Source organism: Leucopleurus acutus, assembly GCF_964270905.1.
Source record: "Leucopleurus acutus genome assembly, chromosome: 3".
NCBI classification, from domain to species: Eukaryota; Metazoa; Chordata; class Mammalia; order Artiodactyla; family Delphinidae; genus Leucopleurus; species Leucopleurus acutus.
Window position 1 is genome coordinate 10,398,932 of NC_139145.1, and position 27,402 is coordinate 10,426,333.

At 41.8% G+C, this 27,402-nt stretch overlaps 2 protein-coding genes across 2 annotated transcripts; one reads left to right on the top strand and one right to left on the bottom strand.

The window, feature by feature from the left end:
• Positions 1-544: 544 nt before the first annotated feature.
• On the top strand, positions 545-1,090 carry MBD3L1 (methyl-CpG binding domain protein 3 like 1; the record flags this gene model as incomplete). Its single annotated transcript, XM_082836419.1, is given in 4 exon segments — positions 545-576; positions 578-631; positions 633-1,001; positions 1,003-1,090. Coding segments are annotated over 4 exon segments (543 nt in total).
• A 1,736-nt stretch (positions 1,091-2,826) lies between these two features.
• Positions 2,827-26,145, bottom strand: MUC16 (mucin 16, cell surface associated; the record flags this gene model as incomplete). Its single annotated transcript, XM_082836420.1, has 14 exons — positions 2,827-2,949; positions 4,279-4,394; positions 4,598-4,639; positions 6,388-6,554; positions 10,873-10,940; positions 11,853-12,013; positions 13,551-13,699; positions 14,525-14,592; positions 14,948-15,078; positions 17,326-17,361; positions 20,081-20,116; positions 22,242-22,414; positions 25,877-25,944; positions 26,038-26,145. 14 exons carry the CDS (start codon positions 26,143-26,145, stop codon positions 2,845-2,847), a joined length of 1,428 nt encoding a protein of 475 aa, XP_082692546.1. The 3' UTR covers positions 2,827-2,844.
• Positions 26,146-27,402: the final 1,257 nt, after the last annotated feature.

A 27,402-nucleotide genomic window follows, 5' to 3' on the forward strand; every position in this document is an offset into this window, starting at 1 on the left:
GTAAAGCAACAACCCACCAGTGAAGGTTCCAAAAAAGGGAATCACATCAACTGTTGGATCTTTCCTGAAAATGGCAGTGTTGTGGATAAGAGTTTTTAATGCCCGGGCAATGGCTACATTGGCACTTAAAAATATATATATAAGGACACGGGGAGGGAGAAGGGTAAGCTGGGACGAAGTGAGAGACAAGCATTGACTTATACATACTACCAAATGTAAAATAGATAGCCAGTGGGAAGCAGCCAATAGCACAGGGAGATCAGCTCAGTGCTTTGTGACCAACTAGAGGGGTGGGATAGGGAGGGTGGGAGGGAGACCCAAGAGGGAGGAGATGTGGGGATATATGTATATGTATAGCTGATTCACTTTGTTATAAAACAGAAACTAACACACCATTGTAAAGCAATTATACTCCAATAAAGATGTTAAAAATATATATATATATTTAATAATATTTGTTTCTCCTTAGGAATAAGACGTTAGAACTATTTTGTCCTGTACAATTTCATGATTAATTTTATAGGATAAGAAGAAAAGAAGCATGATGGTCAAGACTTCACAGAGGAAGCAACGTGATTGTAGAAACCAATCCAAAGCGTGGCTTAAGCACCTCCATCCCTCTGAGAATGTCTGTACATATTCAAGAGGCTGGTTGCTAGAATCACATCCTATCCTGGCAATGAGATCAGATGCCATCAATGGGAGGAAACTTTGGATAAGCCCCAGCAAGTGCTCTGGCAGAAGAGACTGCATGGATTCCAGGTCTTCAGTGGAACCAGAGAACCCTTAAGTACTTTGGATCTTGCCAAAGCCTTGCAAAAACTTGCAACTAGTTGCACAGGTGAATCTCTGCCAGGAGTTCTCACAGGTGGTCTGAACTCCAGTCCCAGGCCCACCCCTGCCCAGTCTTCAGATTTGGCAGATATGATTCCAGGAGCTGGTCTGGGTATCTCACAGCTCCTCTGCAAACAATTTCCTGTGACTGAGGAAGATATCAGGAAACAGGAAAGTGAAGATGGCAAGAGAGAGCCTGAGGATAGCATTGATTGCAGACAGGCTAGCTATCAAGGCAGAAAAAGTGAGGGGCTAAGAAGGATGTCCTGACAAACACTGTTGAAAAAAAAGAGAAAATGGTGCAGATGAAATGGTACACCACAGCACTTTATTAATGACTCTCTGGGGTGTCTGTAAGTTTTTCTTGCTTTGAGCTTTTGAAACTTTAAAATAAACCAATACTTTTCTCTCATTAAATTCTTTTGTGTGGCATAGAAAATGTAGACAGTGATCTATTTATATTTGTTTGTTTGTTTTTTGCTGGCCCCTCAGCTTGCAGGATCTTAGTTCCCCATTGAGGGATCAAACCCGGGCCCATGGCAGTGAAAGCGCCGAGTCCTAACCACTGGACTGCCAAGGAATTCCCTAGACAGTGATCTTTTTGAGGTGAGTGATTTGGTTTCTGGTGAGAAGAGGAGATCTTTCCTCTTCATGTTGTTATCTCATTTTCCTCTCTATGTATGTTATTTATTTGTATTTTAAAGTCAATAGAGAGTTATCAAAGTTATGGGATTATTTAGTTTTTTTGCCCTTACAATCACAGAATAAAACCTACCTTTTCACAACAGATTATCCTGTTTTGTATAATACCCAGTAGATTCCAAAATAATATTTCATTAAAGAGCTGTTATAATTATGTTCTCAAATAAGATATCTACTACTAGGTCTCTATTTTTGTGTTGTTGCATGCTAATTCAGAGTTGCATATAATGAGATACCAAACTTTTCCTTACTTTTAAAGATGTTTATGTGTTGAAAATTTGATTCATGAAAATTGACATGCCATTTGGGGTATCATGATATCAAAAGAGACTGTTTTCAGCATCATTAATCTAACAATAAGTCACTGCTTGTTGGGATTTATTTGCCTGTTTGCCTCATCAAGCATGTTGTATTATTCAAATCCTCTTTATCATGACTTACTTTTGTCTGAGGGATTTATAGTTTCTGAGAGTGAGGTGTTAAACAATAATAGAGCATCTGTAGTAAAACAATAATAGAGCATCTGTAGTATTTGTTTCATGCCTGGGATGCTTCACACTGCCTGTTAGAGAGTTTCTGCTTTAACTGTTTGGTTAGATTCAGTGCAAAAAAAAAAAGAAAAAAAGACTATCTTTTTTTCTCTCAGACCTTTCCCCTGAGTTTTATAAATCTTTAAATCCAAAGCAGACCCTATCTCTCTAGAGTCTGGTATTACTCAGGGATTCAGTCTTCCCAGATACCTAGTCATTTCAGCTCCCAAGTCCCAGGGCTGATTGCAGAGTCATGTCAGACCCACTCATTCCTTCTTGGTCTGTTTCCCACCTTGTAGGACCTGTGATGAGGGAAAGGAGTCACCAAGGCAGATTTTCTGGATGTCCTGGTGAATCTGAACATCAGAGAACGAAGTAGTTCAAGGGGAACTTGAGACTGTCAGGGCTTCAGGAAAGGGGGTGCAGAATATGGAGGAATAGAGATGGGGTGATGGCTGCGCAGGAGTCAAGGAGAGACGTGTGTAGTGGGTGACTAGGTAGGCAAACCTCACACTTAAGTGGGATGTTGATTTTGTTCATTGACAACGTCTGTGCCTGTTTCACCAATCCTTGTGTCCCTGAGGGTTGATATGGTGTGAAACCATAAGACAGAAGTTGCAGTTGTCTTTAGGACATAATGAAGGGGAAAAATTTTATCTCAGTACAGTGTGAACCAGGTAGGGGCCAAGTCAAGAAAGACCCAGAGGTTGTGTCTGACCAATGTGGTTTATTTCTGTTCCGGCCAAGCTCCTTTGGAACCTGACTGGGAAAAGGGGACTCAAGCAGATGTCACTGCAGCTTCCTCAGGTCCCAGGTAATAATAGCCCAGGCGTTGTTGCTGAGCCTCACAGTCTTCCTCCTCCTTCTGCCTGGAGACAGTGACCTGTGAGGGTGAGCAGAGGGCATCAGAATGGACCAGTTATTGCCAAGTATTGGGGGTTACAGGGGAGGGACATGGCCACAGCCACAGAGACCTGATGTTCCTGTGTGTCTCTCTTCCTTTTTTCTCTTTTTCTCTTAATTTTCTCTCCCAGCCCTTTTCGTCTCTTTTCTCCCTCTTTCACCTCTTTCTCTTCTTCTCTTTTCCTTTTAACTCTCTTTTTTTTCTACCATTTTCTCTCTGATATCCCCTTCATATCTTCTGTTTTCCTCCCCCCACCCCAGCTTAACTGATGTATAACTGACATACAGTAAACTACATACATTTAAAGTGAATGATTTGATAAGTTTGGATTATAAACTTATTGAACCATCCCCACAATCGAAATAAGGAATGCTCATTATCCCCCCAATCGTCCTCATGTTCTTTTGCAATTCCTCCTCCCCTGCTATTTACAAACACATTCTTATTCCCAGACAACCACTGATCTGATTTCTGGCCTCAGAGATTAGCTAGTATTTTCAAGAGTTTGTTTATAAATGGAATCATACAGTAAGTACTCTTTTTCATCGGACTTCTTTCATTCAGCATAATTATTTTGAGATTAATCATTGCATGTGTTAATAATCCAGTACTATTGCTAAATAGTATTGAATTGTGTGGATATACCACAGTTTGTTTATCCCTTCACCTGTTGATGGACTTCTGGGTTATTTTTAGTCTTTGGCTAGTACAGATATTATTATGAACATCTGTGTACGAGTCTTTGTGTAGACATATGTTTTCATTTCTCTTGGATAAATTCCTAGGACTGGATGGTTGCATAGATGTATGTAACTTCTTTTAAAATTTATTTTTGAATTGAACTATAGTTGGTTTACAATGTTGTGTTAATTTCTGCTGTACCGCAAAGTGACTCAGTTATACACATATATACATTCTTTTATATTCTTTTCTATTATGGTTTAATCTCAGGACATTGGATATAGTTCCCTGTGCTATACAGTAGGACCTTGTTTAGCCATTCTATATGTAATAGTTTGCATCTACTAACCCCAATATAACTTTTAAAGATGTGTCCATGTTATTTTTTACCAGCACTATATGTGAGTTCCAGTTGCTTCATATCTTCACCAACACTTGTTATCTTTTTAATTTTAGCCATTCTCATGTGTAGTGGTATCTCATTATGACTTTCATTTACATTTCCCTAATGACTAATGCTGTTAAGAAAAGGAAAAGGCAAACTACACTCAGACTAGGAGAAAATATTTGCAAAACATATCCCCAGCAGAAGACAGGTATTTGTAATATATAAAGGGCTCTTACAACCTGATAGTAAGAAGACAACAGCATTTTCTTGCTAACCAGGAAACAGCACATCAGGCACGTGATGAGCACCAGGAGTCCTGCCAGGCAGATGAGGATGATGGCCCAGAAGGGGAGGTCTGGGGAGACAAGTGCTTGTGTGAGCCACCTCCTATCATTCCCCTAGGGCTCCTGATTCCCCCCTACTGTGCCTCAAAGTCCTTAGCATGGGTTGGCCAACATTCATCATCATCCAATACCCTGGGTACATGGTTCCCTTTAGTGAGGCAGAGAATCAAAATATTCCCTCCCCATCCTGGGCTGGAGCGTCTTTGAGGCTTACCTGAATTCTCAGTCAAGACAGCGTTTCTATTGGGAGAATACCCTGAAAGTGAATGAAATGGAGAATGCATGTGAGTGTGTTTTACTTTTTTAAATAAAACTTTTCAAATACACAGAAAAATAGAACCACATTATAAACGTCCATCATCTAGAAATAACAATATATAATTTATCCAGTTAAAACAGTATCATACCCAATGTATAAAGTAGTAACACTTGCTACCCTTGCATCATCCCATAATTCCATTGAAATATTAAAGTCATGTAGCCATAATGATGATTCACTCCATTTTAGTTTGCATCACTGGAAAATGAGGATATTTTGCTACATAATAACAAAGCCATTATCACACTACAAGAGTGATATTTCAAATCATACCTCTGGGAATGGATGACTGATGATGGGCTGGACCCTCTTATGCTAGTGGAGGGGAGAATGGATCATCACAGTTGACAAGACCATGGGATCTCTTTAAATTTATAAATTCCCACTCAAAACTCTCTTCTCTGGCTATGAGTACATTCTCTCCCTTCTCCTTTACTGAGTTTTTAATGCTTATTTTCCAGGATTCACCTATACTGTAACTTCCTCCAGGAAGCCTTCTGATTACCACTCCCAAGTATGGATTGGTTCACATCAAATCATTTATAATTTTCAATTGCCTATTCTTGTTATTTCCAACTGCAACACAAACTCTATGAGGGTAGGGACACATAGCACCCATTGGGCAATGGGAGAGGGTTTCAGGTCCCCCTGCTCGTACAACCCCAGGCAAATTCTTAAGATGTGCTGCCTGATACGAGCGGGAACAAGTGCTTTTTAATTATTTTATTTTATTTTATTTTTTATTTTTTTTCTACATCTACTTGGAGGTTTATTCTTACTTCCATTCAAACCAGGTTTACAAAATACATGCTGTGATTAATTAATTAATTTTTTACTTTTTAAAAATTTTTTAAAAATTAAAATTTTTTTTTAACATCTTTATTGGAGTACAATTGCTTTACAGTGTTGTGTTAGTTTCTGCTGCATAACAAAGTGAATTAGCTATATATCCCCATATCCCCTCCCTCTTGGGTCTCCCTCCCACCCTTCCTATCCCACCCCTCTAGGTGGTCACAAAGCATCGAGGTGATCTCTCTGTGCTATGCAGCTGCTTCCCACCAGCTATCTGTTTCACATTTGGTAGTGTATATATGTCAGTGCTACTCTCTCACTTTGTCCCAGCTTCCCCTTCCCCTTCCCCGTGTCCTTAAGTCCATTCTCTACGTCTGCGTCTTTATTCCTGTCCTACCCCTGGGTTCATTAGAACCATTATTCTTTTAGATTCCATATATATGTGTTAGCATACGGTATTTTTCTCTTTCTGACTTACTTCAACAAGTGCCTTTTTAAATTAAAATTAATTTTAATTAAGTGAAATTTTAAAAATCTGGTAGTCAGTACTATTAAAAATCATTAACCATAAAAGCCAGTCACAATAGCCGTGTTTAATATGCTCAAGAGCCTCATGTGGCTTATGCACTGGATAGCACAGATATAGAACATTTCCTTCACTAAGAGAGTTCTATTGCATGGTGCAGTCTAGGAGAAGGCGAGCGTCTCCTATATCCCACTGAATGTCCTTTCCTCTCCCTCAGTAGTGGGTAAAATCTGTGGGAGTATGCACCTCCTGCCAGCCTGGGGAAGTTCAGTGCTGACTCATCCCAAAGTCTCCAGATTCCCAGGAAAGTGCCCAGGTGAGGAAATTGGAAGCCCCCACTTCTGCCCCAATGATCAGGGAGACTTACCATCCACAAGGACACTATTCCTGTCCAGGATAAAATTCTGCAGCTGGGTACCGTTCTTGGTCAGCCGCAGGAATTCCTCATAGATGGCAACTCTGTCCAGTCTCTGAGCCAATGGTGAGAAGTTACACTGAGCATCTACCCCAGTGTGGTTGCTGCGGGGCTCAGACCTGGAAGGACACAAGGGATGAACAAGGATATCTAGAATTCTACCCCGATTCCTGGTTCCCTGCTTCTGGTCCTGTCTAGGAGAACTTTCTGCAGTGATGTAAACATTTGTGTCTGTACCATCCAATACAGTCATTATTTGCCCCATGTTGTTATCGAACACTTAAAATATGGCTAGTGTGAGTGAGAAGCTGAATGTCTCATTTTATTTAATTGAATTAATTTATAAATAATTAGCTGCAGGGAGAACATTTTGAAATGTTGGAGTAAGGACTTCTGAAAATCTGTAAAAACAATGAGAACACTGGCAAACATGGTCAAAATCAACTTTTTCAGAAGTCTAGAAATTAACCGAAGGCTTGTAACAATTCAAACAGCATTTAGTTAAGAAAAAATGTTTGAATCTTGGTAAATGGAGTAAACGTTATGGTGTTATAACTTGCACAGTTCTCATCCTGCTCTCACAAGGGGCTCAGTAACTTTGAAAACCATAATGGGTTTAGAGCTCCCCAAAAGACCCATCACCATTGAATTGTCATTATTTGACCTATCTGGCAGCTCCTTGAAAAAGCCTTATTTTTGGAGCTTGTCTTTATTTGACTCAGAGTTTTATTGGAGTATAATTGCTTTACAATGTTGTGTTAGTTTCTGCTGTATAACAGAGTGAATCAGCTATATGTATACATATATCCCCATATCCCCTCCCTCTTGCATCTCCTTCCCACCCTCCCTATCCCACCCCTCTAGGTGGTCACAGAGCACCGAGCTGATCCTCCCATGTGATGCAGCTGCTTCCCACTAGCTATCTATTTTACATTTGGTAGTGTATATATGTCAATGCAACTCTCTCACTTCGTCCCAGCTTCCCCTTCCCCCTCCCTGTGTCCTCAAGTCCATTCTCCACGTCTGCGTCTTTATTCCTGTTCTGCCCCTAGGTTCTTTAGAACCATTTTTTTTTTTTTTTTAGATTCCATATATATGTGTTAGCATACAGTATTTGGTTTTCTCTTTCTGACTTACTTCACTCTGGATGACAGACTCTAGGTCCATCCACCTCACTACAAATAACTCAGTTTCATTTCTTTTTATGGCTGAATAATATTCCATTGTATATATGTGCCACATCTTCTTTATCCATTCATCTGTCAGTGGGCACTCAGGTTGCTTCCATGTTCTGGCTATTGTAAATAGTGCTGCAATGAACATTGTGGTACATGTCTCTTTTTGAATTATGGTTTTCTCAGGGTGTATGCCCAGTAGTGGAATTGCTGGGTCAAATGGTAGTTCAGAGCTTGTTTAGAGAGGAAAGCCTAAACCCATGGCACTTGCCACAGTCAGTGGTAATTGTTTTACACTATATCTGCCCAAGGGAGCAATACCAGTTGAGGCAAGCAAGAGGTGAGCTAATAACTTAAAAGAAAAAATTGGGGAATGAGATGTCTACAGGGGGCTTTGAAAAGCTCCAGTGTATTCCTGGGTATCCAGGAGACCACAAGAGTGCTGTGCAAGACTTGAGAAGGTCTTAAACTCTTACCTCTAGCTGAAAGGTTGGCTTAATATCTAAAAAAATTGATCAATGTAACATACCATATTAATAGAATAAAGGACAAATACCACATGTTTTCTTTTTTTTCCACATGTTTTCAATAGACACAAAAAACCTGACAAAATATAATTTCATGATTAAAAAAAACTCAACAAACTAGGAATAGAAAGAAACTTTACAAACCTGATAAAGAGCATTCATGCAAAGACTACCCCTAACATCATACTTAATGGTGGAAGAGTGAAAACTTTTCCCTTAAGACCAAGGACAAGACAAGTATGTCTGCCCTCCTCTTATATGTTATTCACATCATACTGAAGGTTCTTATGGGGCCAATTAGGAAAGAAAAAGAAATAAAAGGCATTTAGGTTGGAAAAGAAGATGTTAAACTCTCTATTTGCAGATGACATGATACTGTATATAGAAAAATCCCAAGAAACACACACACACACACACACACACACACACACACACACACACACTACTAAATCCTATTAGTTCGGCATGATTGTAGGATATAAGAGCAATATGCAAAAATCTATATTGTATTTCTATACACTAGTTATTAACATTCTGAAAATAAAGTTAAGAAAGCAGTTCCATTTACAATAGCATCAAACAATGTACAAAACACTTTGGAATAAATTTAACAAAAGAAATGTAAGATTTGTATATTCAAAACTATAAAACTTTGTTCAAAGACTTTTAAAAAGACCTAAATAAATGAAAAGGCATCCTATGTTCATGAATTGGAGATTTAGTATTATTAAGATGATAACACTCCCCAAATTGACCTAAAGATTAAATTCAATCCCTATCAAAATCCCAGCTGGCTCTTTTGCAGAAATTGATAGCTGATACTAAAATTAATATGGAATTTCAAGGGACTCGAATAACCAAACCAATATGGAAAAAGAACAACACTGGACAGCGCCACTTCCCAATTGCAAAACTTACTACTAAACTACAGTACTCAAAACACTGCCACTGGCAAAAAGATAGACATACAGATCAATGGAATAAAATTTACTGTCTGTAAGCAAAGTCATGCAATTATGGACAACTGATTTTCAGCAAAGTTTCCAAAACAACAGGGAAAGGATAGGCTACTTAACAAATAGAGCTGGGACAACTAGATATTCACATGCAAAAGAAGGAAGTTGGACCCCTATCTCAGCATATACAAAAATTAACTGAAAATAAATTAAAGATCTAAATGTAAGAGATAAAATTATATAGCCTTTGGAAGAAAACATAAGAGTAAATCTTCATAACCTTGGATTAGTCATTGCTTACTTAGATATGGTACTAAAAGCACAAGAATCCAAAGGAAAAAGTAGATAAATTGGATTTCACCAAAATGAAAAACTGTTGTGCTTTAAAAGATACTATCATGAACATGAAAATCCAACCTTTCAAATGGGAGAAAATATTTGCAAATCATGTATCTTGTAAGAGTCTAGTATCCAGACTATATTAAGAACTATTATACCCCAACATTAAAAAGACAAAATTTTAAAAATGGGTAAAGAGCTTGAATAAACAATTCTCCAAAGAAGATATAAAAATGGCCAATAAATATATGAAAAAATGCTCAACATCACTAATCATTAGGGAAATGCAAATCAAAACTACAATGAGCTACCACTTCACACCCACTAGGATGGCTATAGTGGGGAAAAAAAGGGCAATAATAATCGTTCGTGAGGATGTGAAGAATTTGGAACCTTCATACATTGCTGAAGGGAATATAAAATGGTGGAACCTCTGTAGAAAATAATTCAGTAGTTCCTCAAAAATTAAACATAGTTACCCTATGACCCTACAATACCCATTCCTATTTATATGCCCAAAAGCATTGAAAACATAAGTTCATGTTAAAACTTGGATATTAATGATCATAACAGCATTATTCATAATAGCCAAAAAGTGGAGACAATCCAATGTCCATCAGTGGATGTACAGATAAACAAAAGTGGTACAGCCATCCAATAGAATATTATTCAGTCCTAAAAAGGAATGAAGGACTGATATATGTTACAGCATGGATGATCCTGAGAACATTATGCTAAGTGAAAGAAATCAGTCACAAAAGACCACATAGTGTATGATTCCATTTATATACATTTCATATAAATGGAATGCCTATTGTTCAGAATAGGCAAATCTACAGAGGGAGAAAGTAAATTGTTTGCTAGGGGGTGGGGGTGAGGGAAAAATGAGTGACTGCTAATGGGTGGGTACAAGATTTCTTTTTGGTGTGATGAAAATGTTCCTCCCTCCATTAGGTAGTGGGATAGTTGTAGCACTATATAAATATACCACTAAATTACATACATCAAAAAGGTAAATTTTATGGTATGTGAAACATATCCCAAGAGGTGTATAAAAGTTTTTAATTGCCTCTTATGGCTAGTAGCTACAGTATTGGACAGCACGGTTAGACTGCTGGATTCCAAGTCATCTGGTTCTAACCCCTAGCTCCCATGGATTCTGCCTTCAGTGGCCGATTTCTTAAGACATGAATGCTACACTCTATATTCCATGGCCCCCAGCACCAGCCACCTTCATGCCTACCTAGGTTGACACAAGCTCTTCTGAGTTTCTAGCCAGTTGTACTCACTGGTTCAGGAACAAGCTGATGTTTGGGTAACAGCTCTATATTCCTAGGGCTCTCCTCTATGACAGCTAGGAACTGAGAGACTATGGCAGTGGGACACTTTCAAAGGACAGAACAAACCTCCAAAATGATTGGGTCCTGAGTTGGAACTCACCTGAATGCTGAAACTTGACAGTCAGAAAAATAACTCTTGATGCTGCTGTTTCGGAAGAGCTGGTTGAGCTGAAAGACAGGGCAACATTTCCTTGGTCAGAATCCATGGCGCAGTGGCATCGGAGAATGCCAATTAACCAAAGAACACACTTCCCCATCTTTTTTTTTTTTTTTTTTGTCGGTCCAGTGGTTAAGAATCTGTGCTTCCACTGTAGGGGGCATGGGTTTGATCCCTGGTCAGGGAACTAAGATCCCACATGCTGAGTGGTACGGCCAAAAAAACCCAAATAAACATGAAAACGAAAAAGAAAATACTAGCCCAGGGCCTGTTCCAGGGTATGACTTGGGCTAGCAAGTGAACCCCTCTGTGGCTGTCTCTTAGTTTGTAAAATGGGAATAAGAACCTGTCTTCATGAAATGTTAAAAAAAAGTCACCCTCCAGGTAACCAACAAGGATCTACTGTATAGCACAGGGAACTATACTCAATATTTTGTATTAACTTTAAGGGAGAGAATCTGAAGAAGGATACATATGTATCTGAATCGCTGTGCTGTACACCCAAAATTAACATGATATTGTAAATCAACTATACTTCAGTTTTTAAAAATGTCCAGCATATATACACTACCAAATGTAAAATAGATAGCTAGTGGGAAGCAGCTGCATAGCACAGGGAGATCAGCTCGATGCTTTGTGACCACCTAGCGGGGTGGGATAGGGAGGGTGGGAGGGAGACGCAAGAGGGAAGAGATATGGGGATATATGTATGTGTATAGCTGATTCACTTTGTTATAAAGCAGAAACTAACACACCATTGTAAAGCAATTATACTCCAATAAAGATGTTTAAAAAAAAAGACCAGATTGCCAAACTGAAAAAAAATAAATGTGCACACCAAAAAAAAGTCACCCTCTGACTACCCAGTGTCCATAGGTCAGTCTCTACATGGGAACAGAGTGAACAAACAACCCCATTCTCACCGCATCCTTAATATTTCTCTTGTTCCGCTGGTGTTTGGGGGTGCCTGGGGCTATGTCCTGGGAATAGATTAAGTTGGTGACAGTGAAATTCAGCTGGAAGTTCTCGAAGCTGGGACTGATTGTTGGTTGGTCTGTTGGTATATGAATTGATGGCTCCACTTCTAGAATAAAAAGAAAGTATGAAGTTTTTAACAAAGAAGTCATTACAGCCAGTCTACTTATTCCTGGCAATGTGGACTGAGGTGGGATTTTAGAAGTGGGCTACGCTCAAAAAGAATGAAATAATGCCATTTGCAGCAACATGGATTGGACCTAGAGATTATCACACTAAGCGAAGCAAGTCAGAAAGAGAAAGACAAATACTGTATGATATCACTTATATGTGGAATCTAAAATTCGATACAAATCAGCATATCTATGAAGCAAAACCAGACTCACAGACATAGAGAACAGATTTGTGGTTGCCAAGGGGGAGGGGGATGTGGGAGGGAGGGAATGGGAGTTTGGGATTAGCAAAGGCAAGCTATTATATATAGGATGGATAATCAACAAGGTCCTTCTCTGTAGCACAGGGAACTATATTCAATGTCCTGTGACAAACCATAATGGAAAAGAATATGAAAAAGAATATATATATGTATAACTGAGTCATTCTTCTATACAGAAGAGGTTAACACAACATTGTAAATCAACTGTACTTCAATAAAATTAAAAAAAAAAAGTGGCCTACAGAAGACCGTTCATCTACCTGTCCACCTTGAATCCATTCATCTGTCTGCCTGTCCAGCTCTCCACCAAGCATTATGAGAGTTCACTAGGATGTGGTGAAGAGGAGCTTGAGCTTCTCTGGGGCAGAGTTGGCAGGTGCAGGTGCTGACCATCTCAGTGGGCATCTATCACACACCTTTGTTGACCTAGGTTCCTAATGTGTCTTCTTGCCTCTGTTCTTCCTCCCCGTCCCCAATCATTGTCCTTGTAACACGGAGAGGATGCGCTTTCTAAAGTAGAATTCTGGGTGTGTTCTGTTCCTCCACAAACCATTCCAGTGCCCAGGAAAGTTGCTGCCCACATCTTCAGCTACAGCTTTCCCATGTCTCATGTCAAGGTGTATGCTCCACCCACACCAAACTTCTTAAAGCCTCCTCCAATGACATGTTCTTTCTATATGCTAGGTTATAGACACATGTAGCACAGCTGCCCATCTCTTTCCCCCAACTAGGTCCTGTTCTCCTTCAGATCTCAGTTTCTTCATCACTTCCTCTAGAAAACTTTCCAAGAGAGAATTGTGTATCCCTTTTGGGGGTTCCCACAGAGTTTTGAAATTCCCCTGTTATAGTGGTTTTCACAGTGTATCATCAGTGCCTATTTATTTTCATGGTGTATACATTGAATGAATGAATGAATCAACCAATGCATGACTCATAACTGCAGCCTAAGAAGGAAACACAGGATCCTTTACATTCTGGGTTAGAAAAACTGACATGTAAAATAACCATTTCCTTGGTTGCAATCGCTGCATTTTCTCTTCCTGCATCCTGTTGGATGACACATTGCCATGAATCATCAACATGGGCTTCCAGAAAGCCCCCCTTTTTCCTCTGCAGCCTCTATCCATTTCACTGCTACCCAGAAGCCCTATCCTTCTTCATAAAACCATCTTTTCCAGCCATGAACCTATTCCCCCACCTTATCTCATACCTGTCACATGCACATCTGTCAACTGGTAGGTGGCACCCAGCCAGTGGGATGAGGCATTAAGGGTCTCGTCTAGAAACACTTGCTTCATCACGCTGGAGTCCAGTTTGGAGGAGAACAGTACCTTGATGCTGACCGACATGGGATCCAGCCTAGGAACAGAGGCCATGGGAACTCAGCCAGCACCCAACACCAGCAGTGTCTCCTGAGTTACTGTTTTATAGAGCCAAAGACCTAGGGACAAGCACTGTGGGTATCTGACTGCCTCTTCCCCCAGGCAAGAGAAGAGACCCTGACCAAAAAGGGAAAGACTTCTAGGGGTTGGGAATAGAAGCAATAACAGTAACAATAATGAATGTCTACTGTGCACCTCTAAGAAGTGAATTCCACATTCCCTCCCCATCGCTCTGGTGGAAGCTATTATTATAATTATCCCCATTTTAAAGACAAAGGAACTGAAGTTTGGTAACATTCAAAGTCAGCATTGTGTCCCATGATCCTCCCTCTCTCTAGTATAGATGTCCTAGTTCCTCTACCCATCCCTCAGAGACCTGGGTTCAAACCCAACTTTGACAGCTCTTGCGCTGTTCACTTCTCTGAGCCTCAGTTTTCCCATGTGAACACTGCGGATGAACATTGCATTCACTTCTTGGGGGATGTTATGAGAATTAAATGAGATGATCTTGCATGAAAGTACTCAGCAGGGAGCCTGGCCACGGTGAATGTTATTATTGGACTATTATTAGCTGAAAGTTGTATTTCCCAAGAAGGAGGTGGGTGCAAGGGGTTGGTGGCTCCATGAGGTTAATCCTTTTCCTGCACCCCGAAGACGTACGGAAGGAGATGGTAAGATTAGCTGTCAGGGACATGGGGAAGAATGGGCACCATGTCAATGAACCTTCCAGTTCAAGGGTGTGCCAACAGGGGGTCAGAGCCTCAAGCCGCCAGCTCAGCCAATGCCTCCAATCTCAACTTACATCAGGTTGGTGACCAGGCAGGAGTGGAATATGTCTTGTAGCTGGCTGCCTCTGTACAGTTTTGTGACCTGGAATAAAGGGTAGGGAGAGTGAGTGCGATGGAGGTCTCTTGGGGCTGGAGGGGGCCACTGGAGCCAGTGGAAGAACAAACATAGGTCTTGAAGCAAGGGAGACCTGAGTTCCAATCCTGGCTCTGTCCTTAACTCACTGTGTGACCTTAGGCACAGTGCTCCCCTTTCTGAGCCTCAGTTTGCCCATATGAGAAGTGGGGAGGCAGCTAGGGTATGACCCCTGGAATCTGCAAGAACCCAGAACATGTAGGTAAAGTGAGGAGTTAAGCAATCACTTAACAGATGTAAGTCAGACTGAGGAATGAGAGGGGCACCCAGGGCAAGGAGAGATGGGAGGGGAGAGAGACCCTACCTTGTCCTGGATGTCCTTCAGCAGGGCAATGTACTCTAAGGACATGGGGTCTGGGTTGCTGAGGTTCCAGTTGATGATGTGGAAATTTAGCTGGTACTCGCTCTGGATAGATGAACTCTGGGGTACATAGCCTGGAGCCACCAAGAGGAAGAAAAGACAGATGGAGACTCTCAGGTTTTAGGACAGAGGCATGGTGGCTTGGGGGCCCCTACCTACTGTCATAATCAACCAAAACCAGGTCCACATGTTGGGGACTATAGGGCTCCTAAATGGAAAGTCACCCTGTAGAGGGAGAAAACTGGAATTTTATAAGGAATCTCCTAAGCTGAGCTTTTCTGCTTGTGCTTATGCAGTTCCCGCTTCCTGGAATGCTCTTCCACCCTTTTCTTTTCCAGGAAAACTCCTATTCTTGCTTCAGGAGCCCATTGAGGTAGATCTCCATGAGAGCAGACATTCATCTATCTTGTTCTTGTCATATCCAGTGCCTAGTACAGTTTCAGGAGGCAATCCTTGACTTGCCCCATCTCTGCACTCCCATGGCACCCTGTTAATAATAGTGTCTCTGCCTTTTTTGTGTCCTTAAGTAATATATATATTTTTTGGCCACGCCATGCCGCATGTGGGATCTTAGTTCCCCAACGGGGGATCAAACCCGTGCCCCCTGCAGTGGAAGCGCAGAGTCTTAAACACTGGACCACCAGGGAAGTCCCCTGTAATATTAAAAAAATTTTTTTATTTTATTGAAGTATAGTTAATTTACAATGTGTTAATTTCTACTGTATAGCAAAGTGATTCAGTTATACATATATATATATATTCTTTTTCATATTCTTTTCCATTATGGTTTATCACAGGATATTGAATACAGTACCCTGTGCTATACAGTAGGACCTTGTTTATCCATTCTATATTTGATAGTTTGCATCTGCTAACCCAAATTCCCAACTCACCCCTCCCGCATGGCAACCACAAGTCTGTTCTCTGAGTCTGTTTGTTTCATAGATAGTTTCATTTGTGTCATATTTTAGATTCCACATATAAGTGATATCATATGGTGTTTGTCTTTCTCCTTCTGACTTCACTTGTGTCCCTAAGTAATCTTTTTTTTTTTTTTCCTAAGTAATCTTTAGTTCACTTGATTATGACTTTTTCAGAGACAGAACCTGTATATTCTATCTCCATGGCCAGAACATGGCTTGGGACAGAATGGTCACGGAATTATTGGTATAATCTTTGTGATCAGCATGATCGCCCTAAAATCAGAATTGCACCCCCTGGCCTCCCAGCTCCTGTGTTACATTGGCCGGTGGATGTGTGGGGCTGGAGAGCTTCTCTTGGGAAGGAAAAGGGGCCCCCAATACCTGTGGTGGATTCTGGTTGTACAGATGATGATGAAGTAGGCAGGAATGTGGTAGCTGGTTCAGGAGCTATGGAAAGGGCAGTCATTAGGGAGGAACAGAGCCCCCCACAGAGTGGGAGAAGCCTCCAGGTTCACCTGGGCTCCAGAAGCCCCCAGGCTCACCTGGGCTCTAGAAACCATTCATAGGTTTACCATTAATGAGAGTGAGCGAAGGAGTGATTGTATGAGTAGAGGAATGAGCAAGCCTGTGAATGAAATGAACCCAAGAGAGTGTGAGTGGGTAAACAAGAGAGAGACTGAACAAAGAGGACAGACAGATAGAGGGGCAGAAATACAGGCAGACAGAGGAAGAATGGACACAAGGAGGGTCAAAGAGAAGGAAAGAAGAATAAACACAAGGAAGAAAAGTTGAGAGATGAATGGAAGTGCAGAAGGAAAGAAAGACAAACAGGTGAATAGGCAGAAGGATGGTTGGTTGGATGGATGGATGGATAGATGGATGGAAGGGAGGGAGGGAAGGAGGGAGGGAAGGAGGGAGGGAGGAAGGAAGAGGTCTGAGAGAAGGAATAACTAGGAGAATGGAAGAATGGATGGGTGAAAAGATAGGTGAAGTGATCATTCGATGAGTGAATGGACAAATTTGGCCAAAGCACTGAGTAGCCACCAGAGTTTGCAACTTGACACTGAGGCCCATTCTGCAGGCCCTATTTAAAGGTTTTGTTTTCAGGAGGTATGGACTACAAGGTCATTATCTGACCTGAACCCTTATTTCTGTAGCGAACGCTCGTTCAAATTTCTTCCTCCAGCCCAGAAGGGTGTGGAAAATTCGGAAAGCCAATACCATGGCTGCAGGTCTAAAAAGAGACAAAGGACTCGGCATCCTTCCTCCCACTGATACCCTGCCCCCACTCAGGAGACCTGGCCTGAGTTTGGGGCAAGCTCCCTTTGTCAGTGAGAAGAAAAGTTTGGCTCAAGATCATTGGAGACTGAAATGGACAGTGGATGAAAAGATACATACTTGTAAGAGGCTCATCTGGACCATGTTCATTATAACCTGGAAACAAAAAAGTCACACATTAAGGGGAGGCTGAGGAACAAGCCCAGATATACATGGGCTTTGTCCATGTGGGGCTTCTTTCGGGATGTCATTCCCTCTGTACCAGGTGAGCATCTATGCATCTTCTAGGATCAGACTCAAATGTCATCTCCACTATAAAGGCTTTCCTGACCTTTGGATTAGAGATGACCCTTCCTTACCCACCTCACCAGCAAGTCCCCAACAAGAGACTCTCATAATATTTATGTTCACACATTTTTGCCCCCAAATATCCATCCACCCTGCCATCTGCCCTTCCAGCCTCCCTCCAATCTATCCCTACATCCAGTGAATATTTATGGAAAGCTTACAATGTGTCAGGTTCCATTTACATTTGGGGAATATACTGCCGAATCAAACAGTCTTTGCCCCACTGGAACTTACATTAGGATAGGTTGTACATGTAGCCTGTCTGTCTCTGGTGTCGGGCACAAGGCCTGGCTTATATTAGATGCTTGGTAAATGCTGAATGAGTGAACACAATGAAGCATATAAGTTGTGCAGCTTACAAGGGGTTGGGGAGAGTCTTAAACTGGCCCCTGCAGTGGCCAAGGTGAAGGGGAAAAATGTGAACTCAGAAGAACCTCAGGACCTAGACTGGTGAAAAACCTACTGTGGGTGTGGACAGTTCCCTTCCCTTCTCTGTAATTCTGTTTTCCTCTTTGCTAAAATGGGAGTCATAAAGGACCAGGATGTCTCCTGCCCGCCTGATGGGGCAACGGTGATAAGAAAGTGTGAGTTGCCAAACTCTATTCCTAGGTTGGGGACAGAGAGAGGGGAAGATGAGTAATTCCAGTCAACCTCAGCACAGCTGTGCATTGACCCTCAGAGCCCCTGTTAAGGGTCACCCTTCCAAATGCTCTTTCTTCCTGGATTCTAGGCTGATGCCCAGTGTGTCCAAAGCTTGGATCCCCTAGGTGTTCAGAGTGCCTGCCTGCTTTCCTGGCATAGGGGCCCCAACCAAGAGAGAAACCCATCCTGGTCAAAAGTGAGAAGTGGGGCTGTAGAGCACAGGAAACTCTACTCAATACTCTGTAATGGCCTATATGGGAAAAGAATCTAAAAAAGACTAGCTATATGTATACGTATAACTGATTCACTTTGCTGTACACCTGAAACTGACACAACACTGTAAATCAACTATACCCCAATAGAATTTTTTTAAATGTGCATCTCATGTATTTTATTAACAAGCTTACATTTATTAAAAATATTCTTAAATTTTTTATACAATTTTATTTATTTTATTTTTTTGGCTGCGCTGCACAGCATGTGGGATCTTATTCCCTGACCAGGGATCAAACCCGTGCCCCCTGCACTGGGAGCTCGGAGTCTTAACCACTGGATCACCAGGGAAGTCCCTTTTATACAATTTTAAAGGTTACTTTCCATTTACAGTTATTACAAATATTGGCTATTTTCCCCGTGTTGTACAGTACATCCTTGAGCCTGTCTTACACCCAGTAGCTTATGCCTCCCACTCCACAACCCCTGTGTTGCCCCTCCCCCCACCCCCACTGGTAACCACTACTTTGTTCTTTACATCTGTGAGTCTACTTCTTTTTTGTTATATTCACTAGTTTGTTGTATTTTTTAGATGCCACATATAAGTGAGATCATACAGTATTTGTCTTTCTCTGTCTGACTTATTTCACTTAACATCATACCCTCCAAGTCCATCTATGTCTCTGCAAATGGCAAAATTTTGTCCTTTTTATGACTGAGTAGTATTCCATTGTGTACACACACACACACACACACACACACACACACACACACACGCATCTTTTTTTATCCATTCATCTGTTGATGGACACTTAGGTTGCTTCCATATCTTGGCAATTGTAAACAATGCTGCTATGAACGCTGGGGCACAGGAATATTTTCAAATTAGTGTTTGTTTTTTTCAAGAGTGGAATTGCTGGGTCATATAGTGTTCTATTTCTAGTTTTCTGAGAAACCTCCATACTGTTTTCTGCAATGACTATACCAATTTACATTCCTACCAACAGTGTACAAGGGTTCCCTTTTATCCACATCCTTGCCCACAGAATAGCAGTAATTTCCAGGAAGGAAATGTTCATATCAATAGGAATAGAATAGAGATTAGCTATGGGGAAAAGCTGTTTTCTAGGAGATGGTCTGAGCAAGAACGTGCTGAGATGAGATTTGGAGGACAAGGAGGAACCAAGCACAGCTGAGTTCCAAAAACAGTAAGTGCATGAGAATGGAAGGATGTCTGGGCCCTGCAGGAACAGAAGTGAGGCTGGATTAGGGAGCAAGGTAGACAGTGGGACAGGCTGAGGCTGTGTGGGCATCAGGGTCCAGACCATGCAAGAATCCATCAGCCACTAGAAGGGATTTGAAATTTCATGACCCAGAGATTAGACCTGTGGAGCTGGGGGTGGAGGTCAGAGATGTTGGAGGTCCTGGAGAGAATGTAGAGGTCACCGGAGCTGAAAGAATAAAATTGTTGGATCCTATCATGAAGCAACGAGAGGCTAGAGTTATTAATGGAAACTTGCATCTCTACCTTAGCTTAACCTGAGACTTTTGCTGGTCTGAGGCTATTGTGGGGCTGAGTATCTGGGGGATGGGGCATACTTTCCTCCCAGGGAGCAGGCTGAGGGAGGAAGGGTCCCAGGGTCATGGGAATATCTGAGCCCTCATTACTCACTGCTGGGGGCGGGGATCCAGTACTGATGGTTATAACCTGCAGAGAGAGGCAGAAAGAAAGAGTAAGATGATGGGAGAAGGTTAAGAAAGGAGTGAAGGGGGACTTCCCTGGCAGTCCAGTGGTTAAGACTTCACCTTCCAATGCAGGGGGTGCGGGTTCATTCCCTGTTCAGGGAGCTAAGATCCCACATGCCTCACGGCCAAAAAAACCAAAACTTAAAGCAGAAGCAATACTGTAACAAATTCAGTAAAGACTTAAAAACAAAAAAAAGGAATGAAGTGTAGAACTGGAAACACAAGCTCACAGACCTTACTGAGTGCTTTCTTTGAGATTCATCAGTAAATAAAGATGGTTATTCTTTATGAGTTAACTGCCTCATACTCTGATGCTCCTGATAATTTCATCCTCATAACCATTAACCTTAAAGAAAATAATGATCAAATCACCCTCAATATTGTGGAGATTTACTAGGTGCCTGGAATAATGTCAACCTCATCAAATAAATAATAAGGACAGCAATTTTATGTGTGTTTCCAGCCTTATTTGTGTTCTCTTCATCCATGACATAATTTTGTCCTTGCTCGTTGAGTTTCTCCCAATACCCAGCTCTCCAAAGACAAAGTTTGACCTTTGACAGCATAGTTCTTGGACTCCTGTAATGTTGGACTGAGAATAGTGAGGGAGATGGAGAGAGAGACAGACTTGGGGGGTCAGCCAGAGAATATAAAGTTGGAGAATATGAGAAAATGGAGGAAAGAGGATTTGAATAAGTATGGTTCTGGATAATGGATTGGATCCTCTTTGATGCTCTGTAAGAAATGCAAGTAAAACTTAGACTTATTTTATATTTAATAGTCTCATTGGGTTTCTTGAAATGAAACTCTTCTCTGAGACTTGACCAAGTGGAGCCTGTGGTTTACTTGGGTTATTCAGGTTTCATCTCATTTGACTCACACTTAGGTGACTTTTTTTTTTTTAAAATAATGAATTGGCTTATGTAATTATGGAGGCTGAAAAGTCCCAAGATCTGCCCTCTGTAAGCTGGCGACCCAGGAGAGTCAATGGTGTAGTTCCAGTCCAAGTTCGTAGGTGACTTTTTAAAAAATTCCATTCTAAAAATGGACAAAGTGTGGAGAGGTCATGACTTGCCCAGGGCCACAGAGTAAGCAATAGGCAGGACCAGGGCTAAATTAAAGCAAGACCTATAATTCACCAAAACCCATAGTGGTTAACTACTACTTTTAGGTAATTCCCGAGGACTGCTGAAATACAAAACAGATTTTAATCCAGGTAGAAAGAAATTGTCCAAGGTGATATAGTAGGGACATAATTACTTAGTTTAAATTGTTGTATTAGGGGCCGCTTAATATACTTTTCCATCCTGAGATTTGAGGTTTGTTATAGCTGGGTTAGTCTGAGCTGTAGCCTAGTAATTAGGTGGGCTTAGATTTTCGAGTCAATTTAGGTTTGAGTCTCGATTCTACCACATGTATTAGCTGTCTGATCTTGGGAAAATGGATTTCCGTCCCTGAGCTTTGTTTGATCCTCTGTAAAATATACATAATACCCCATAGAGTGCTGGGCAGGATTACTAAGACATAATACATATAATGCTTTAGAACATAGGAATTCCTCAATAAATATTAGCCTTTAGTACAGGTGGTATTGCGGGTGCTGTTGCTAAGAGCATTGTGGCAAAGGAATTTGTTGCCAAAAGCATTACTAACAGCTTTGTTGTGTGTTGCTTAGGTGGGGTGTAGTTCCAGCTGGCCCTTGGAGAGTGAGTAAAGGGCCACAAGCTGCCATAAGGAAGAGAAAGAAGTGCAGTCACTGCATTGGGAACCCATTGCCCCTTGGGGAAGAGTTAACCCCAATGGCCACCATGGGCTTGCTTTATTTACCCTTTTTCTTCTTTGATGTCTGCATGTTCTATTTGGGCTTCTTTGAAAGGTCATTGAAATGAAGTAAACTTTGGAGGAAACCTTTATTTCCAGACCTGGGAAGTTCCTTTTTAGGTGTTCTCAGGGGAGAGAACTGAGCCTCCATGGAAATTCTAGGTTGGTCCAGAACTATGAAGGTGCGTACAGAGAAATTACACTGCAAGGAGACCCCATCTAGGGAGCAAGAGGAGACCCCAGCTACAGCCAGCAGAACTGCTCACCATTGACATAGAGACTGTTCCTGTCCAGGGTGTAGCGGCCCAACTGAGTGATACCATGGGTCTGTTGGCTTAGTTCCCAATACAGCCGTCCTCTGTCCAGCCTGAAGCCTGTGGGATCTGGGCGGTAGGTGCAGACCGCATCCATTCTGGTGCTTGTTCCATCCTTGTCAGCCCTGGGGAAGGAGGGACATGGGAGTAGGAACATGAAAGACACTTGAGGGTTAGATACTCTTGACAACACCTTCCTTCAATTGTACTCCTTGGGTTTTATTTTTTTTAATTAAAATTATTTTTATTGGAGTATAGTTGATTTACAATGTTGTGTTAGTTTCAGGTGTACAGCAAAATGAATCAGTTATACGTATGCATATATCCACTCCTTTTTATATTCTTTTCTCATGTAGGCCATTATGGAGTATTGAGCAGAGTTCCCTGTGCTATGCAGTAGGTCCCTATTAGTTATCTATTTTATACATAATAGTGTGTATATGCCAATCCTAATCTCCCAATTTATCTCTCCCCCTCTCTTACTCCCTGGTTTGAGAGGTATTTGTTTTCTACATTTGCAACTCTAGTTCTGTTTTGTAGATAAGTTCATTTGTACCCTTTTTTTTTCTTTAGATCGGCACTCTTCTCTAGGTTTTATCTGCTTTCTTGAACATGTCTTTTTCTGTCTCATGTGGGGATCCAGATCCCCTCACCTCCTTAAGTGCAGTACTCTCTAGGGCTACTCCTTAGCTCAGTTTCTTCTTTCTCCCTGTTCTTTTTACTAATTGCTTCAAGCTCATTGTTTCACTACCAGCCCCTAGTACCTTCCCTGTCCACTCACGAAGGTAAATAAAGATAGTGTCCACTCTAGTTAACAGTTGAGTCCTGCTTGGGCCCTGGGGTTGGGGATGTAAAGCTCCCAGGAGGAAACTCCTGAGAATCCTGGGGCCAGGTAGTATGTGGAAGGGAAAAGCAAGAGGACCAGAGACCTTGGAGAATGTGAGTGAATCACCCCCATGGCTGGTTGTGATGTTGTGTGACAACTATTGTGGAGCCTGAAAGGAGGGACTTTATTTCAAGTTGGAAAGTCCAAAGGCTGAGGTCAACTCTTTGGGAACACATGTTGGGTAGGCAACCAGGTTTGGAGAGAAACAGAGAAAATTAGTTAAGAAGTAATAAAGGGAAAGATGGTTCAAAAATATCTTTGTCCTGAATTTAAGCTGACCCTACAGTGATTCACCCAGCTTTGCAGGTAGGAAGAAAGTTCCCATCCCTCCCCTGTCTGGGAATTCTACTTGCTATTATCCATGCTATCCATAACATTCCCATGATATGTCTATACAGCATAGTGCAGTGGTTCTCAAAGCGTGGCCCAAAGACCCCTGAAGTTCCCAAAACTCACAGGGCATCCACCAAGTGAAAAATATTTCTTAGTAGTACTAAGACATTATTTTCACTCTCACTTTTTCAGGAGTATACAGTGAGATTTTTTCCAGAGGCCACAGGTGAAATATTGTAAAATATGGAATGCAGAAGCAGATATCCTTCTGTGTCTTCTACTAAGCCAGACATTTAAAAAATTTGGAAAAATATAAGCAATAACCCTCTTCTCATTACACTTTCTTTGGGGGGGCAGTAGGAGAAATATGGCTATTATTCATAAAAATATGTTATTTATGCTAACCTGTAATGGGATTATCATTTTTAGTGAATTAATGAATAAATCTTTATAAAATTTATCCATTTTTTGGTAAGCACATAAAGTTCTTTAATATGGTTTCAGATTCCAGATTGCAACCAACTTTTAATAATTACCATTTACTGAGTTTGATGCAGTTTGGTGTAGTATCAAATAAGAATATATACAATTTTCAGAAAAGACAAAATCTTTGCTTACAACTTACTGAGTTTTCTCTCTCTCTCTCTTTTGGTTGAAGTAAATGAAAATTTCTCCATTTAAATTTCTAATACAGTAAATATGGACAGATATAACCCTTAAGGCTCTTTGGAGTTCTGGGTACTTTTTTTTTTTTTTTTAGCTGCGTTGGGTCTTTGTTGCTGTGCGCGGGCTTTCTCTAGTTGCGGTGAGCAGGGACTACTCTTCGTTGTGGTGCACTGGCTTCTCGTTGCGGTGGCTTCTCTTGTTGAGCACGGGCTCTAGGCGCGCCGGCTTCAGTAGTTGTGGCTTGCAGGCTCTAGGCGCACCGGCTTCAGTAGTTGTGGCACACGGGCTTAGTTGCTCCGTGGCATGTGGGATCTTCCTGGACCAGGGCTCGAACCCATGTCCCCTGCATTGGCAGGCGGATTCTTAACCACTCTGCCACCGGGGAAGTCCCTGGGTACTTTTTAAGAATGTAAAATGCTATTGAGCCCAGCCCAACCTTGGGCACTGCTGGTATTGTGGTTAAAAGGAGCGACTCAAGAACCAGAACACCTGGGTTCAAACCCTGACTCCTCTCAAGCAAGTGACTTGACTACTCTGAGCCTTAGTGTCCCGTCTGCAAGGTAGAATAATAATCGTGTTCTTGTGAGGATGAAATGAATGAAAACATGCAAACCACTTGGATTATTGTGTGGTATGTAGTATGGGCAATATTATTATTATTATTAATTCTCCCATCTTATGGAGAGATGGGGGCAGAGAACCCACCTCTTCAGCAGGATGACTGAATTGGCTGAATGAAGGACCTCATGGAAAGGCCATAGCATCATGAAGTGTAAGAAATGGGTCCTGAGCACACTGACCTCAGGGGACAGAGAGGAGAAGAGAGGCCATTTCTGCAGAGTTTAGGCCCATTTGAGAGTTTTAAAATTGCAGTATATCCTACTGGTAATCTATATTTGTTTTGTGTCCCCCTTTGGTTCAGTACCTCTTTTCAGGGAATAAACTGAAGAGCTGCAGTGTCTAGAGTTTGTCCCCAGCAGGATAGAGATGAGCTGGGGGCAGTGAGAGTGTCAGGGATTCTGGCAACGCAGTTGGCAAAGATGTTACACTAGCTGGCACTACGAGATCCCATTAATAGAATGCTCACAGTGGGTCAGGTATTGTGATGAACAATTAACAACCCCAAGAGTAAGGTACTGTTATTATCACCATTTTATAGATAATGTGATTGAAGAACAGAGAGGTTCTGTGACTTGCCCAAGATCACATAGCTAGCAGGTGGGAGAGGAGGGCTTTAAACCCAGGCACTTTTTTTTTTTTTAAAAAACTGCTTTTTCTTCCTAGTCAGAGAAGGAAACTTTCCACTCTCTATATTTTTTTCCTTTCCACTGTGTTTTTATTTATTTTTATTATTATTTATTTTTTGCGGTACACAGGCCTCTCACTGCTGTGGCCTCTCCCATTGTGGAGCACAGGCTCTGGACGCGCAGGCTCAGCGGCCATGGCTCACAGGCCCAGCCGCTCCGCGGCATGTGGGATCCTCCCGGACTGGGGCACGAACCCACGTCCCCTGCACCGGCAGGCGGACTCCCAACCACTGTGCCACCAGGGAAGCCCCTAAACCCAGGCACTTTTTTTTTTTTTTTTAACCCAGGCACTTTTGATCCTCTATGATACACAAGTAGCTGTGGTTGACCAGGGTGTGGGGGACCAAGAAAGGAGAGAATTGGCGTTTCTGGAGGTGATCTGGAGGAAGTCTCACCTGAGCAAGGTCAGTCTACAGCTGGTATACAGGGAACCAACGCTGCTCTTTTTGAACAGAGGACTGAGCTGGAAAGAATGAGAGGGGGATTAGCAGGAGGGACCAAAATAGCAGGGTGTGGTAGTGTTGGGGCAAGATGGGCATTGGTGGGGGTCTCTTACCAGGTGCTGCAGGTCTCTCTCAGTGGCATTGAATATCTCAGAGTCCGAGTTTCCCATGTCCTCCGTGTAGCGCAGGTTGGTGATGATGAAGTTGACAGTAAAAGGCATCAAGAAAGGAATTGCAGCTGCAGTGGTGGGGAGAGTAAAATGAGGCCAGTCCTGAGTCAAGCCTGGTCTGGGGGCAGGAGGTAAGGCTCTGAGGACATACCTTAACTCTGTTGCCCAGTTGGGGGTCTGGCCTAGGCTGTCCTACCTGAGACACCTCATGTAGCAATCCCTGTCCAGGCCCCTCTCACATAAGGTGACCAGCCATCCCAGTTTGCTGGGACTATGTGGATTCCTGGGATGCAGAGTTGGTCACCCTACTCCCACTTCCCCTTGGCTCTTACCATTTCAGCACACACCAGCACCTGCATCTCTTTGTCTTAGGGGACTTAGGCCCAGGGATCATCCACCTAGCAATGACTGATGGGAGTTGGTGGATAAATACCCCAGCTGCCTCACCACCAAGATAGGATAACTCCAAAGTACATGTTCTGTGCATTCTCTCAGGGTCCCTCTCCAGCCTCCAGAACTGTGAGATGATAGATTTCTGTTGTTTAAGCCACCCAGTATGTTGTACTTTGTTAAGGCAGCCCTAACAAACTAATACACCAAATGACCTAACAATTTCTATTCTAGGTGTATACCCAAAAGGAATGGAAACAGGAACTCAGACAGGTGTACACCCATGTTCATAGCAGCATTATTCACCATAGCCAAAAGGTGGAGACAGCCTGAGTGTCCATCAAGAGATGAATGGACAGATAAAATGAGCTACATCCATACAATGGAATATTATTCCTCCTAAACAGGAGTGAAGTTCTGATATTCACTACAACATGGATGAACCTTGAAGACATTATGCTAAGCAAAATAACCCAGGCACAAAAGGAAAAATACTTTGGATGATTCTACTTATATGAATTATCTATAATAGGCAAACTCATAGAGACAGTAAGTAGATTAGAGGTCACCCGGGGCTAGAGGGAGTGGGGAAGGGGGAATTCTTGCTTAATGGGTTCACATACCCTGTTCAGGGTGATTGAGAACAGTAGAGATGGTTACACAATACTGTCAGTGTCATTAATGCTGCTGAATTGTACATTTTAAATGGTTACAATAACAAATATTTCATATATATATATATATATATATATATAAATAAATTATATTTGACCACAATAAAGTTATTCTTACTTGTTCCTGAAGTCACACTCACAGAGGCCAAGGTAGAGGTTCCAGGTGTGGTCACAGGGGCAAAAGGACTTCCAGACAGTGTATTGAAGGTGATTGTGGTCTCAGCCACAGTGGGACCTGAACCTG